Source organism: Euleptes europaea, chromosome 11, assembly GCF_029931775.1.
Source record: "Euleptes europaea isolate rEulEur1 chromosome 11, rEulEur1.hap1, whole genome shotgun sequence".
NCBI lineage: Eukaryota > Metazoa > Chordata > Lepidosauria > Squamata > Sphaerodactylidae > Euleptes > Euleptes europaea.
Window position 1 is genome coordinate 4,725,437 of NC_079322.1, and position 14,271 is coordinate 4,739,707.

At 45.9% G+C, this 14,271-nt stretch overlaps 1 protein-coding gene across 2 annotated transcripts in view; it reads right to left on the reverse strand.

The window, feature by feature from the left end:
• Positions 1-11,752: 11,752 nt before the first annotated feature.
• Positions 11,753-14,271, reverse strand: part of EPHA5 (EPH receptor A5) — a 168,075-nt gene continuing 165,556 nt past the window's right edge. For both annotated transcript variants that reach the window (XM_056857022.1, XM_056857021.1), the window contains exon 15: positions 11,753-11,947. In XM_056857022.1, the coding sequence (XP_056713000.1) occupies positions 11,842-11,947 (106 nt within the window). In that variant the 3' untranslated portion in view covers positions 11,753-11,841. The remainder of the gene's footprint in view (positions 11,948-14,271) is intronic.

The window sequence follows — 14,271 nt, forward strand, 5'->3', positions numbered from 1 at the left end:
CCTGGTACTGTCTCCTAGACTCCATTTCTAGAAGCTGCAGATTTTGGGCTTTCCCACCATAGTCTGAAACAATTTCACTACTTCACCCTTCATTTGTTTTTGTCTGAAAATTCATCCTATTGGTCTGGGGACCTTGAACACTTAGTCACTGCCAGATATTGTATTTTACATGATGCACAAGGGTGTGCATGATCTGTTGGCATTGCTTCATTCACTCACACAAAGTCACCACTAGACGCTGCAGACTCAGAACATTGATTTGGGAGACTGATATGCACACAGGAAAATTGATTTTGCACTAAGATTTGGATCCTCCTGTAGAATCATTCTTTTTTGTTAGCTCTGTTGCTTCCTACTTAGCCCCAATGAATATTGTACAGCTCTGCTTAGAATAATGGTTCTTTAAAATGCAGGTGGGCTTTGTTTGTAGGTTTTCAAGCTTTTAATATGATTGAAACCAACGGGTAGCAAAACATATACCATGCTTGCCCCTGATTCATCTAGACATTCATTCTGTTTTGGGGATTGAGACAAGGCAGTGAGCAGATTATAAGGTTTAATTCTTATTTTAAAGCCCTGGGTTATGGGGAAGATAAAAAAAACAAATAGCTAAGAAAGGATTTATATTTCTTTCAACACTGTAGAAATAAAAAGATAAACTTGTCTTCAGGGTGATATTGTCCTATTGCAATTAAATCTACTTTTCAATAGAAAATTGTATCTGGAACATAACTAATCAAATCTAAAGTATCTGTTTGTTCAACTTCAAAGCATAACTAAGCAGAATGAAATTATCTGTGACTTTTGCATTGAAAATGTCTGAGCCATTTCCCTCACTGGCCCTGTCCAGGGTTGCCATGCAGAGGCAGGCAATGGCAAACCAACTCTGAACGTCTCTTGCCTTGAAAACCCCATGGGGTCACCATAAGTTGGCTGCAACTTGATGGCGCTTCCACCATCACCACAGTTTCTGATGCTGCATTCTGTTTCCAAATTCCATTTCTCCATCCCATATTGAATTTTTGTTCCTCTGGGTCAACAAATGGTAAGGAAGAGGCAGTGAAGGGAGAGAGTGACAGCCAATAGGTGCCTGTCAAGCATGCCACCCAGCCGCAACTCTTAGCTCATGTTCACACCACACAGCATCAGACTTGACTGGTATTTGCATGTTTAACATTTTTTCCTATCCAGCTGCCTCACTGGCTTGGGGAGGGTTGTTCTTCTGTATAAGCAAGCACACTCCATGCCAGAGATATTCTAGCAAATAGGGTTGTGCATATCGATATACCCAAACCGAAAATAAACCCAAAGTTAGTCATTTAGGTAATATTCGGGTTTTGGGTTGACCGAATAACAAAACCCGGGAATCTTGCCAAAGCCGAATAGATGATTCCCGAAAAAGCTGAATAATTATTTGGCTTTTCGGATTCAGCTGTTCACCTTTGCTCAGAGGCATGGCTCTGTGCTTTCTCCCATTTTCTCTCTCTTTTTGACTGGTTTTTTTAGGGGCCCATAGTTGGGGCCCTTTTGAGGTCGGAGCTGTGTAATCAGAGCTAACTTGGTCTGACCAACTTCCCAGGTATATCACCCAACAGAAGACTAGTCTGCATAGCAGAAGAGTCATTTAAAAGATGGGGCTCACCCAGTCCCATGCAGAGGGATATCCTCTCCAACTGAAAAGAGCTGGCTTCAACAGCTGCTCATGCCACCAGGCTTCTGAAGGAGACTTCCTCACCCACACGGATGAGCAGTCTCCTTCAGACAGCCCCTGTGATCAAGACTTCAGCTGGCTCTGATATCCCCCCCATGAAAACCTGCTTTCAAAAAGAAGGTCGCCCCGAGTAGACGCTTTGTTTCCCTGCACTGTGACCATCTCTTGAAATCAGATTTTTGATGTCTATAATGAAGGACTGTTCACAGGATGCCATTTGCCACAGAAAGAAATGTTTTCCATGCCTTGTTTTTCTTGCATTTAAGCCTTTTTCTTCAGTTTGGAAGCTAATTTGCATGGACATCATGCTATGCACCCCAGATACGAACTGAGACCCCAGACTTTGAGGTACCAGCCTGCCAATTGGCTCTTTTCACCAGTCCTTGGCAACGCAAAACTTCTTAACCTGAAAACCAATGGACAGCTCGGCTCGCAAATGCCTGGAGGCTGAGGGCAACCCTTTTGCTGGCCCATAAAATTGTACCCCCATCCCAAAGTTCACCAAACTTCGGTGACCGTCTAAGGAGAGTCCCTTACAGCCATGCTGCAAATTTGGTGACTCTACCTCCAAAAATGCCCCCACAGGAGCTTTGGGGAAAAAATCCCTATAGATTATAATGGACCCGACTTTTTTCAGTAAACCCGGAAATAAGCCCAATACCCATATTTACCAGTGGGTATTTGACTTATTTTGGGTTTACCGAAAAAACTGGTCAAATAAACCTGAACCCGAAATTTACTGAATTCGTTGTTGTTGTTTTTTGCACAACCATACTAGCAAACATTAGGCTGGTTGAAGGAGATGACAACTATCTCACATTATTTTAATAATTATTAAAATATTCATACCCCTCCTTTCCTCTTGACTTAAGGCAGCTGTGCGGGGTGGGGGGGAGTTCTCCTCCCAAGCCCACCACCTAGTACTTTGGAGAAGGAGACAAAGGCACACAGAAAGTTGAAGTCATTCTATGGACAATTCTGGGTTCATTATTGTGAGGGCAGACAAAAATCCAGTGAGGAGAGACCTTTGGTTCAGTGGTGTGCATAGCCCTGTCTTTGGTGGGCAATCTGGAAGGCTGGTGTCGAGGAGAGGGGGAGGTCTCTGCAGCCTCCAAGAATGGAGCTTCTGGAACTAATTAACACCTTGCCAGGCTCATATCAGCTTTGCTGACAAGTGGGGAGAGCCTCCTTTTCTGAGAGCAAAGCGGTCCCTGTGGGGTGTGATGATACAGATCTTTCTGTTATCGGTGCCGATGCCTTCCAGGCACACACAATGGGAAGCGTGTCGGGAGTGATAAAAGGAACAAAGCCCTTGAGGTCAATATGGAGCGAGCCGTGTTTTCCAACTGCATACGAGAAACACTTGCATTTTATCCCAGCCCTAAAATTAGAAGTATGCATCACTATACACTGGAATATATAACTTTTCTCAACCCACTCCAGAAAGAATGGGAAGATAACCTTTTTGCTCAATTACTATTGTCTGCGGGGAGCTCTCTCGATGGGAATCCTGGTGCATCCTTACACCTTCCTTGGGAAGACTGCGCTGCCATTGTACTGGCAGAAGGCACCGGGGGTTCCACCTTTAGGTTAAAAAAAAGCCTAAAAAAGGAGTGTCCCTGACTTGGATGGCCCAGGCGACCCACCTAGTAGCAGCATGACAGATGCTAGTGAAATGGTGTGGTGTAAAAAAAGATGACAGAGTGAAATCTCTCTCCTCACCCCCAATCTCTCACAATAGTAGAATTCAAGCACACCCAACAAAACTGATGGGGAGTCCTTTTAGGACATGTGCTGTCCAGTTGGATTCTGTGGATCCTTTCTGTGTCAGAGGTGCTTTTTTCCAGCTCTGTACCTTCAACAGAATCCCTCCTTTCCACTAGAGGAAAAATGTCTCCCTCAGTGGAATGGATCCATGCAGCCCCATCTATTCATTTACACAATAGGAAAAGCTTATGGCATTTACATCACTATGTAGTTGTGGTCGCTAAGCTTTAAAAGGGTTTGAGAACATTCAAGAAGGAGGGGTTATCAGCCATTACTAGCCATGATAGTTCCATGTCCAGAGGCAGTATATCTTTGAAGACTCCCCCAACTGGGAAATTACCCTCATTTGCAGAGTTCCTAGGAAGAAATGGCTAGGCACTGGTAGAAACAGAAAGTCAGGGTTGATGAACCCCTTTGGCTGATCCAGCAGGGCACTTATATCCTTATCTCAGGCCTAGATAAATTTCTGGGTGGAGTAACGGGGAGGGGGGGGTTCACACATGCTGAGGTTGTCACTGAATTAGGCTTTAAATGAAATTTAAAGATAATTTGGAAATTCCTCCTAAGGCAAAATAGCTGAGAAATGTAGCCCTGCTGCTGAGGAGACTGTGGGTAGAATTGCTGCACAGATTTGAGACATCTCAGAGCAATATTGCTGCTCTCCGTTTTGTCCCCTTTCATGCCTAATATGCATTTAAGCCCCCCCCCCAATTGCTGTGTCGTCCTGTGGACCATTATTCTCCATCTGCCCTTTTTATTTGGGGGACATATGCACAAAGCTGTATAGGAATAGCATTATTCCACTGTCTTTTCATCCTCTACCCACCGGAATGACCCTGCCTCCAACCAGACTAGTGTTTGCTGTTTTGCTGCTGGACCTCTGTCCCTCCCCTTCTCTTTCCTGCGCTGTTACCTGGGAGAGGAGAAGACCGCAACACCCAGCTACTTTCTTGCTCTGCTGTTCCAGAGTAGTATTTCTTTTTTTTAAAAAGATATAGAATTGATTTTCAATAAAATATCCTTGTTGGTCAGTGAAGGAAAACATTCAAAATGTGAAATGATGCATAGAGGTGTGTGTGTGTGAGGCAAGCCCTTTCTACCAACTAAGCCCCCCCCCCCGCAAAGCCTCTTATGACTTTGGGCAACCAGGTTTATTTTATTTTTTTAAACTGTAAACCTTCCCCTCAGTTACAAGAGGTCCTTAGGGGAGCAGGGGTAAAGGCTTTGCTGCTGTGAGGTAAGTTTGGTGGTGAGCGAGAAGAACACGGAGACGACTGAGGCAGGAGTTTTATGCCAATAAGAAAGAAGCTTTATTCATTTATTTATGCACAGGTTGTCCTTGGAGAAGAGCTCTCAGCAGCCCAGGTCTCCGGTGAAAGGAGAACCCTGGCCCAGGCAGGTAAGTTTCAGCTAGTTGGGGCTTCAGAGCATGGGTTCAAGATATTCAATTGCTGAAAATGCTACTGCTTTAAGTTTCCATTGTATGAAGTACAAGAGAGAAAAGGAAACCTCGATGGAGCAGATTCTGTGCCCAAGATGACCAGCCTTCTTACAAATCCTGCCAGATCCCTCTGGGCAGGCTTCAAAGCGCTCCTCTCCTCCGACCACATGGCTGCTTTCTTATTTGATCCGTGGTTAGTTAGACACACGTGAGACGAAGACTGTGTGTGTCTCACCAGTCTAAACATTCAGGAGCAGCTTCCTCTCAACACAGCGAGTGGTTTGCATGCACTGCCACGTAACAGAGGGCTCCCCGAAGAGGTGCGGGGGCCCTCCTTGGAGATCCTCAGGAGGCGCTGCAATGCCTGCCTGTTTGCCAGGGCTTCTGGGGGAGTTTGAATGGAAGGCATCTTTTAAGGGGGGAGGGATTTGGGGCTTGCTATTTTAGCTTTGGTTTTAACTGGAGGTGTTTTAACTATTATTGTAAGCCGCCTTGAACCAAGAAGAAAGGTAGGATATGCATGTTTTAATTAATAAATAACAGCTTAAGCTTCAGGATCTGGCCCTCCCACCCACCAGTAGGTACTCTGGAACATTTCCAAAAAATGACAACAAATCCCAAGATGTGCAAGAGAATATTATGGGTGGTTCAGTAGCGAACAAAACAGAGAGAAGAACACTGACAAACCTATCATTCGCCAAGGATCAGCTGTTATCCAAAGATTTTTATTTTTATGAAAAAATATAAAATTCTGTATCTTTACACTACAAAAAACATGTACACAGGCAAAATACACAAGAAAGCTAAAAGGAAATACATACAGCAATGCTAAATGTTCTGTGGGTTCCAGGCCTGACATGGGAAACAGATTCTTGGTGTGAAACAGGGTGGACGGCAGGCCAGAGGTTATATGAACACCAGAATAAAGGACGGGAAGGGCATGTTCCCTCCAGACTAGAAATAATAAATCTCACGCATATTAACTGGAAGTACAGTGGTCAATGTATTCAGACTTTCCCAACCATAAGAGCTCTTACAAGTTATATTCAGCATAGGATATATGCTGAAATCTTAGGATTTTTGTTAACAACAGTATGAAGAATAAATAAAGTTCATTTTTAAAGTCATCCCTTAAACTCATTCTGTACAAGAGAACGATCTCTTGGGGGGTGGGGAGATTAAAAAATGCTTTCAGTTTTTTTGATGGGTTACCCTTCACCAAATTTTTTTTTTAAAACCTGGGGAAAAACAGCAAAACAAGAGGAAACCTATGGACTGTATACGGCACCCCACTGGAAATTACTTGGAAAGCCATCCAGGGAAGCAACTGTGTTGCATGCTGGGAAGGGCACCCACTTGGAGTCGGCCCTGATCCTGAACTCCCCTGAGCCACTATTTCATTCTGATCAGTAAGTGTCACTACACAGTAAATCTAGCAATTGTCAAACAGGATCAGAGCAGAGATGCTGCCTCATAGTAGTTAAACCTTTATTCGCATGGCTTTGAGAGGGTCCAGCTTTGCTGAAAGTGACCCAAACAGCAGGATTCTATGACCCTCGGTCACAGCCGAGAGCAGTAGTAGCTCCGGGCTCGGCTAAGATGGAGCATCAGCTGGGCACTGCTCCTCGTTCGTCTCTCCACTGCTGCTCTGCTGCTCAATACCCAGCCCCATAGCTCAGGTGCCCAACCCCCCAAAAGCCAGGGCCCCCACAAACCGCAATTTAAGAAGGATGTAGACAAGCTGGAACGTGTCCAGAGGAGGGCAACGAAGATGGTGAGGGGTCTGGAGACCAAGTCCTATGAGGAAAGGTCGAAGGAGCTGGGTATGTTTAGCCTGGAGAGGAGAAGACTGAGAGGGGATATGATAACCATCTTCAAGTACTTGAGGGGCTGTCATATGGACGAGGGTGCCGAGTTGTTTTCTGTTGCCCCAGAAGGTCGGGCCAGAACCAACGGGTTGAAATTAAATCAAAAGAGTTTCTATCTAGACATTAGGAAGAATTTTCTAACAGTTAGAGCAGTTCCTTAGTGAAACAGACTTCCTTGGGAGGTGGTAAGCGCTCCTTCCCTGGAGGTTTTTAAGCAGAGGCTAGATGGCCATCTGTCAGCAATGCTGATTCTATGACCTTAGGCGGTTCATGAGAGGGAGGGCATCTTGGCCATCTTCTGGGCATGGAGTAAGAGGTCACTGGGGGTGTAGTGTGGGAGGTAGTTGTGAATTTCCTGGAGGAACCTTCCAACTCTATGTTTCTATGATTCTATGAAACGCTTGACTTTGGATCTGACTTGACCACTGGAGTAAACCCTGCAGTGCCTGAAGCCCCGTTCCATCCATGGTCACAGACAGGGAAGTCCAAGTAAGTGAGAGCACTGTGTTTAATGGGACTCACCCCAAAGTAAGAATGCAGAGGATCGTAGCATTTCCGTCCTTATTTTATTCCATGAAAATATACTATCTAATTCCATCAGGTCATTCTACCCCCCTCCCCACCAGGGCAATCTTCAAATTGTGGGCACATTCACACTGTTGAGGAGGACACATGGATTTTAGGCTGCCCCTTTGCCCCACTCACAATTGCTTCCAATAGCTAGTGAAGAAGAGGGGTTTTTTTTAATCACTCAACCTGCCCAGTGAATAAATTCCCAGATTTCTCCCACAAACCCTTTTAAAAGTGGTACATGAAAAATAGGAATCAAGTCTGACATTAAGGAGTCAGGTTGTGGCCATTAGGCAATGAATGTGTGCTTGAGCCTGGCACAATACCAAGGCCTTGTCTTTAGGTCCTAATTTGTCTCTTGTGGCTCGGGAGTTGAGGATAGGATAATAACATTGCATGTATCACGGGTGGTAGTGGGTTAAAGGTTGAGAACCATTGATCATGGGAACAAGCCCCATCAAGAACAATACGTGAAGGATACTGCGATGAGAGAGGCACTCCAGGTTCCATTTTTTTCATTGTGAACATTAAGGATGTGCTCAAATCACTCCCATTAAGATCAGTGGGATCTTTTAAAAGTGCTTGGCCTGGCCTGAGTTGAACCCACAGTCTGTTGCTATAATGAAATGTTGCAGTGCCAAAAGTTGAATTAAAGGAGTTTTTTTGTTACTTAGGAAGACCAACTCAACCTATCAACGAATACAAAATCTTTTAATGGCATTATTTCTCTTCTAACTATCCACTGAAAGGTAATGAAAGTCGGTATAAAGTACTACACCTTTATTTAACAGCACCAAGAAAAGTATTAGCACACTTCAGTGGGATAAATCACAACCATGTGTTATTGGACACAGGAGGATATTTTATGTGAGAGAGGAAAGAAAAGATTTGTACTGACATCCACTGCTATCCAGCAGTTAAGTGAAGATTTAAGGGATCAGAGAGAAAAGTGCCAAAGTTAATCTATTAATAAAATCATCTCCAAGTAGACCAGTTTGGAGGAGCAAGAGAAGATCGTGGAATTTCTCCAGAAGAAGCAGGCTGTCGGTTCAGCTTTCCTGTGGATTATTTTGCGAACAACTGCAGGCAGAAAAGTGCAAATAATCCTAAAACGGGTCTTTTGACAGTTCTAATAATGCTATTTATTTCTTGAGAAATCAGCTTTGTGCTGAAATTGTTTTGTCAGATTCTTTAAAGTATTTTTCTTGCCCTGGCAGCTAACAACATTAAACTTGAAAGACAAGAAATCCCCTCGCCAGACTGTGTCCGGCTTTCCCTGGCGGCTGGCTTGCTGCTGTTCCAATGAAAGGAGACCACCCAGGGAGTTCCTCCCTCCCCCCCCCCTCCAGCGCTTCACAGTGATAGATGAGCTGGGCACTACGCCAAAGGATGACAGATCCAGGGGAGAAGAAGGGGGTTAGAGAAGGCATTTGTTCAATCTTCATTTTCACCAGCACCTGATTTGTGGTCAAGGCCTCCTATTTTACAGGTCACGGCCACCTATGCACCTTACTGAGAAGTATCTGACAATTCTTGAAGGAAAATGGCTCAGAAAGGACTCTTTAGGGAGAGAGAGATTCCTCAAGCTTTGACAGAGACAGAGAAATGTAAAACTTTCTAACAGTCATTGAGACCATCTTCTCCAAACCCAGGAACTCTCTTTTGTTTCCCATGTCTTTTTTCAGAAATGTGGCAAGCCCTGAGATCGGGGCAGGCAGAGGTGAAGTTCCTGCCCTTGGATCTGTTCTGAATTCAGCTACAGTCAGACTGGGGCTCAGAAAAGGATTCCCATCAGCTTCGACCCCTGCTACTGGATTCTCAGAGAGCACCTGCCGCTTGATGCCTCCTTCTAGGGTTGCCAACCTCCAGGTACTAGCTGGAGATCTCCTGCTATTACAACTGATCTTCAGCCGATAGGGATCAGTTCACCTAGACAAAATGGCCACTTTGGCAATTGGACTCTATGGCATTGAAGTCCCTCCCCTCCTCAAACCCCACTCTCCTCAGGCTCTGCCCCAGGAATTGCTGCTTCTCCTGGTTGGACCATTCTAAGCACAGGCTCAATTAGTTGAAAGGCCAGGCCCCGAGAAAGGTTCTGGTGTGGAAATGGATGGAATATTCTTAGTGGCAACAAAGGCTTCCTTTTATCCTTCTGTAACCCTAATGAGGCTGGGTATTTTTGCAAAATATATTCTCAAGGCACAAAGAACAGTTTGGCGCTTAACTGTGCTGCCCTTAGCAAGTCTGAGCAGTATCTAGTCCTGTGTAGGATACACAGGGGCTCACTGGGGCTCAGTCCCAGGAAAGTGTTCTTAGGGTTTCAGCATAACTCCATTTTGTCTCTTGGATGATCATCAGTATCCTTGTTTCAGAAAGGAACAAGTTTTTTTATTATCCAGACACTGAATCAGCTGGCATAGGATAGGTCTGATCTAAATACTATAGGTGGGGGGAGGGAAGTAGTATACAACAGAGCAAATGTTCTGGGTACATTCGATCCAGTCTGGAAACCACACACTCACTAGGACGGTTTCAGCCACTGTGCTGCAGTGTTTCCGCTGTGGCATTAGCCATGCCTTTGAGGGTGGCTAGTGGCCAAGGAATTGGTGGCAACGTCACCTTCCTTGGGCATTCTCTGTGTGGGTGAGGAGTCAGAATCAAGAGACTCCCTCCTGGGGCTGCCCATCTACTCCCAAACACTCACCTCACCGTGGACCAGAGCAGTCATATGTCGTCAGCCTCGTCTGTCTGGAATGGAACGACTGGAAGCCCCTCTCTCCGGAGTCCAGCTCCCAGACTGCATCATCCCCTGAGAGGGGTGCGGGTGTCAAGGCAGAACTGATGGCTGAACCTGGAATGAGCTCTGGCAGGCGAATGAGATGATTAAAGCCACCCCTGCTGCCTGGTGTGAGCCGGCGGTGGCTTCCTGCCATTGCTACTTTGTGGTTTGTGGTTGAGGCAGGTCTTCTGCCTTCCTGGTCGCAATTCCCAGCTGTTTGGAAGCTGCCGTCCGTGTTGCGGAACTGTGACAGCCCAAGTTCTACTGCAAGTGCGCCAATTGGTTTACCATTTGGCCTGGCAGCAGGGCCAAGCAAGTCCTGGATGATGAAAGCAGTGGTGAGACCCGACACCTGCTTTTTCTGACCCCCCACTTCACTCTGTTTCTTAAGCAGGGCAATTATAGGTTAAGGAAGGAAGAAGAGAGTTAGGACAGGTATTAACCGTCTACAGGCCCACTAAAAACCAATAAAAGTCACAAATAAAACAAGGTTTTATGTACCCACTCTACATCAGATACAGAAAGTTATTCCGTGCTGCTATTGTTGGAGTCGCATGTACTCTGTGCTTTAAAAAGTGAAAATTCTGTGCTACACAAAGTCTAATTCTGCAGCTGGTATAAAGGAGGTCCGTTTGCATAACAGCATCCACTTGGGGGAGGAGAACGGAGCTGTGGAGGGACAGGACTCCAATCCCAGCCACTGGGAATCATAGGCAGCAACCCCTCTCACTCCTAAGATTTCACCTGCAGTTACCTACACACTTTCAAGCTTATCTCCACAACTGAAAGTGCCAGGAAGTTGTGGGGTTCTTCTCTCTATACGGAAGTGGAGGTTCTCAGGGACTGGAAATCGGCACCCATTAACCAGTTCTGTGCTGTTGTGGAATGCACGCAGCTCTGGTTGTGATGAAATAGCTGCAAAATGCATATGCAGACAGGTAGCATGAAAAGGAAAGTATCCTGTATCTAGCTGTCTAGTAAATTATACATTATATACATAATATTAAACATGTGAGTCTCCCAATTGTTAAAAAAGTATTAAGATAGGGGAAGAAAAAACACACACCCTGTATTGCATTGAACATCAAGAAATGTTTGTACACCAGTCTTGAGAGCTTCAGTGCCGAGTAACAGCATTCTTTACAATTTACAAAACAAGACATCTCTGTCAAGAAACAGTCTTAATATTGCTCATCGGTATTCTTCCACTGACGCAAAAGACTCAAGAGTAAACTTTAGTAAACGGCAGCTTTCGCTAAGCCCACAAATGGCTTGAAAGATATTTCCATTCAAGTAAGTCCTTGGAAGTATTAATACAGGTGGCCATTTTCAGATTTTATAAAAGGTGTGTGTGTATATGTACCGGCACTTGCACACACACACATTGTATTCCTCTCCAGTCAAGGTACTTAGGAAGGCTTCGTTGTTGTCGGTGAAGAAGAGAATGGTTAACCTCACATAAAACAGATTCCCGTCTGCTTTTCATGCACAGGGAATGAAGTCACTCCAAGGTAGGTTCTAACACTGACTATAAATTACGTGACCGAGGCCAATGTTTTTCCAATGCCTTACAGAAATCGCTGAATTTCTCTCTCTCTCTCTCTCTCATTCTCTCTCGCTCTTCTATAAAATAAATTTCAGGGCTAAGTTTACAAAGTGCAGAGCTGATCACCTGAAGAAGTGGCACTAAAAACAAGGGCGTGAGTTACAAGGGAACCATCCCATTCACCAACTGGACCTTAATTTCTTGAAGGCTGTTCATTATCTTCCTCTGGTGCCCAACAAGTGTGATTCCGAGCCGCCTCAAATCCCTGCGTGAAGAAAGCACACGTTGGTTCCACAAGGTCGACTTATCAAGAAGATGGCTGCACTCAAGCGACCGTTTTTTTGGCCAAACAAACCCAAAAATTCAATTTCGTTCCAGTCAACTCCTTTAAAGTCCTTCACAATCATTGTCAGCATTGCTGGAAGTGAAAATCTCCCACCACCCCCAACAGACCAAAGACAGCAAGGTCTTCTTTGCAAGCAGCATCAAATAACAAACCTTCTTCTTGGGCTGAAAACGGGGGGGCTCTTGCCTGAATGCTTCCCCATGAAAGAAGCCCTCTATATTGTTTAGTTCAGAGGTGCCCAACCTTTTTGAGCCTGCAGGCACCTTCGGAAGTCTGACAAAGTGTGGTGGGCGCTGCCACAATATGCTGCCCCAGCTTACCTTCAGTCACACACTGAAGATCCTTGTGCTGTGATGGCAGCTGCTGCCAAAGCAACATTTTAAAAAAAACCTGCCCAGGCAAGTGCCTCTTCAACGGCCAGTCCGAAACACTGCTGCCCAAAAGCCCATCTGGCTTCGATTGAGCTCCATAAAGAAGGAACAGCATAAAAACCTGGCTGCTGCTTAGGGTTGCCAGCTCCAGGCAGGGAAGTACCTGGATATTTTGGCGGTGGAACCTAAGGAGGGCAGGGTTTGGAGAGGGGCAGGACTTCAATGCCATAGAGTCCAATGGCCAAAGCGGCCAGGTGAACTGTTATCTGTCGCCTGGCGATCAGTTGTAATAGCAGATCTCCAGCCGCCACCTGGAAGTTAGCAAGCCTACTGCTGCTGCTGGAAATGGCTTGTGTTATAAAGTATGGTGTGTTGTTAGGGTTGCCAGGTCCCTCTTCGCCACTGACAGGAGGTTTTTTGGGGCAGAGCCTGAGGAGGGCGGGGTTTGGGGAGGGGACTTCAATACCATAGAGTCCAATTGCCAAAGCGGACATTTTCTCCAGGTGAACTGATTTCTATCAGCTGGAGATCAGTGGTAATAGCAGGAGATCTCCAGCTACTACCTGGAGGTTGGCAACCCTAAGGGTGGTGGACCTTCAGATCGCAGCCAAGCCCTCTCGTCTCAGACTTGGACCTCCACAGCCAAGCCACGCTGTCGGCCTTCTGGGATGGGTTTTTTTTTCCAGCACTGACAAATCTGCCGGTTGGGTTCTGTCATCCCTGCCTCAGGTCCAGAAATAGCATTTCAGAGATCAGCCCAGAGCCAGAGGGGGTCAGGGAAGCCCTGCAGCAGTTTCGTGACTGTGCTGGCTGGACATTTACTGCAACATCTAATTTCTGTGTGCCCGGTAACCTCTCCTCTCCTTCCTCCACCTGATTGTGGAACTTGCTCAGCCGAGGCCTGAACCAAACAGGGTGCTGACAAGGCAAAGACTGGTGAGATTTTGAACTGGCCTGGTGTTCTGGTTCAGTTGGGATGCTCTCCCTGCAAAGTAGCTACAAGGGTGAGAACAGCTGCTCTGCACAGGTAACAGCCCAGCTTCCAGGAGTGCAAAGTCTTACAGGGGAGCACCTGTGCCTTGCTAGCATCAAGTTCGAATCAGGCCCAACGGGCCATTGGCCAACAGCCTGGAGAGTAAAAATGCCCTGCCCCTTTAAGAAGCTGGGTGGGATGTTATGTACCAAGTGATGTTATTGACCTCCATGCCATGAAAAACATCACCGTTTACAACCCAAGCTAGCTAATACCAGACTTGAGCAGCGATGCTATTGACGTCCTTTAGGCCCACTCAGTAAATGTGAACATAAGAACATAAGAAAAGCCCTGCTGGATCAGACCCAGGCCCATCAAGTCCAGCAGTCTGTTCACACAGTGGCCAACCAGGTGCCTCCTGGAAGCCCCCCAAGAAGACGACTGCAGCAGCACCATCCTGCCTGTGTTCCACAGCACCCAATGTAACAGGCATGCTCCTCTGATCCTGGAGAGAATAAGGATGCATCATGACTAGCATCCATTTTTACTAGTAGCCAGGGATACCCCTGTCTTCCATGAATATGTCCACTCCCCTCTGAAAGCCTTCCAAGTTGGCAGCCATCACCACATCCTGGGGCAGGGAGTTCCACAATTTAACAATGTGCTGTGTGAACAAAGACTTCCTTTTATCAGTTTTGAATCTGTCACCCTCCAGCTTCAACAGATGACCCCGCGTTCTGGTATTAGGAGAGCGGGACTAACATGACTAATTTCTCTTATTTTACATACCTGATTCTGCAGGTTTGACTCCTAGGGTTTTGTTAGCTTTAGGGAGGCGCCAGGACCCACATGACGCACTGCAGCCCAACTCTCTGGAAACTTTAGGCCTGGTTCTTAAA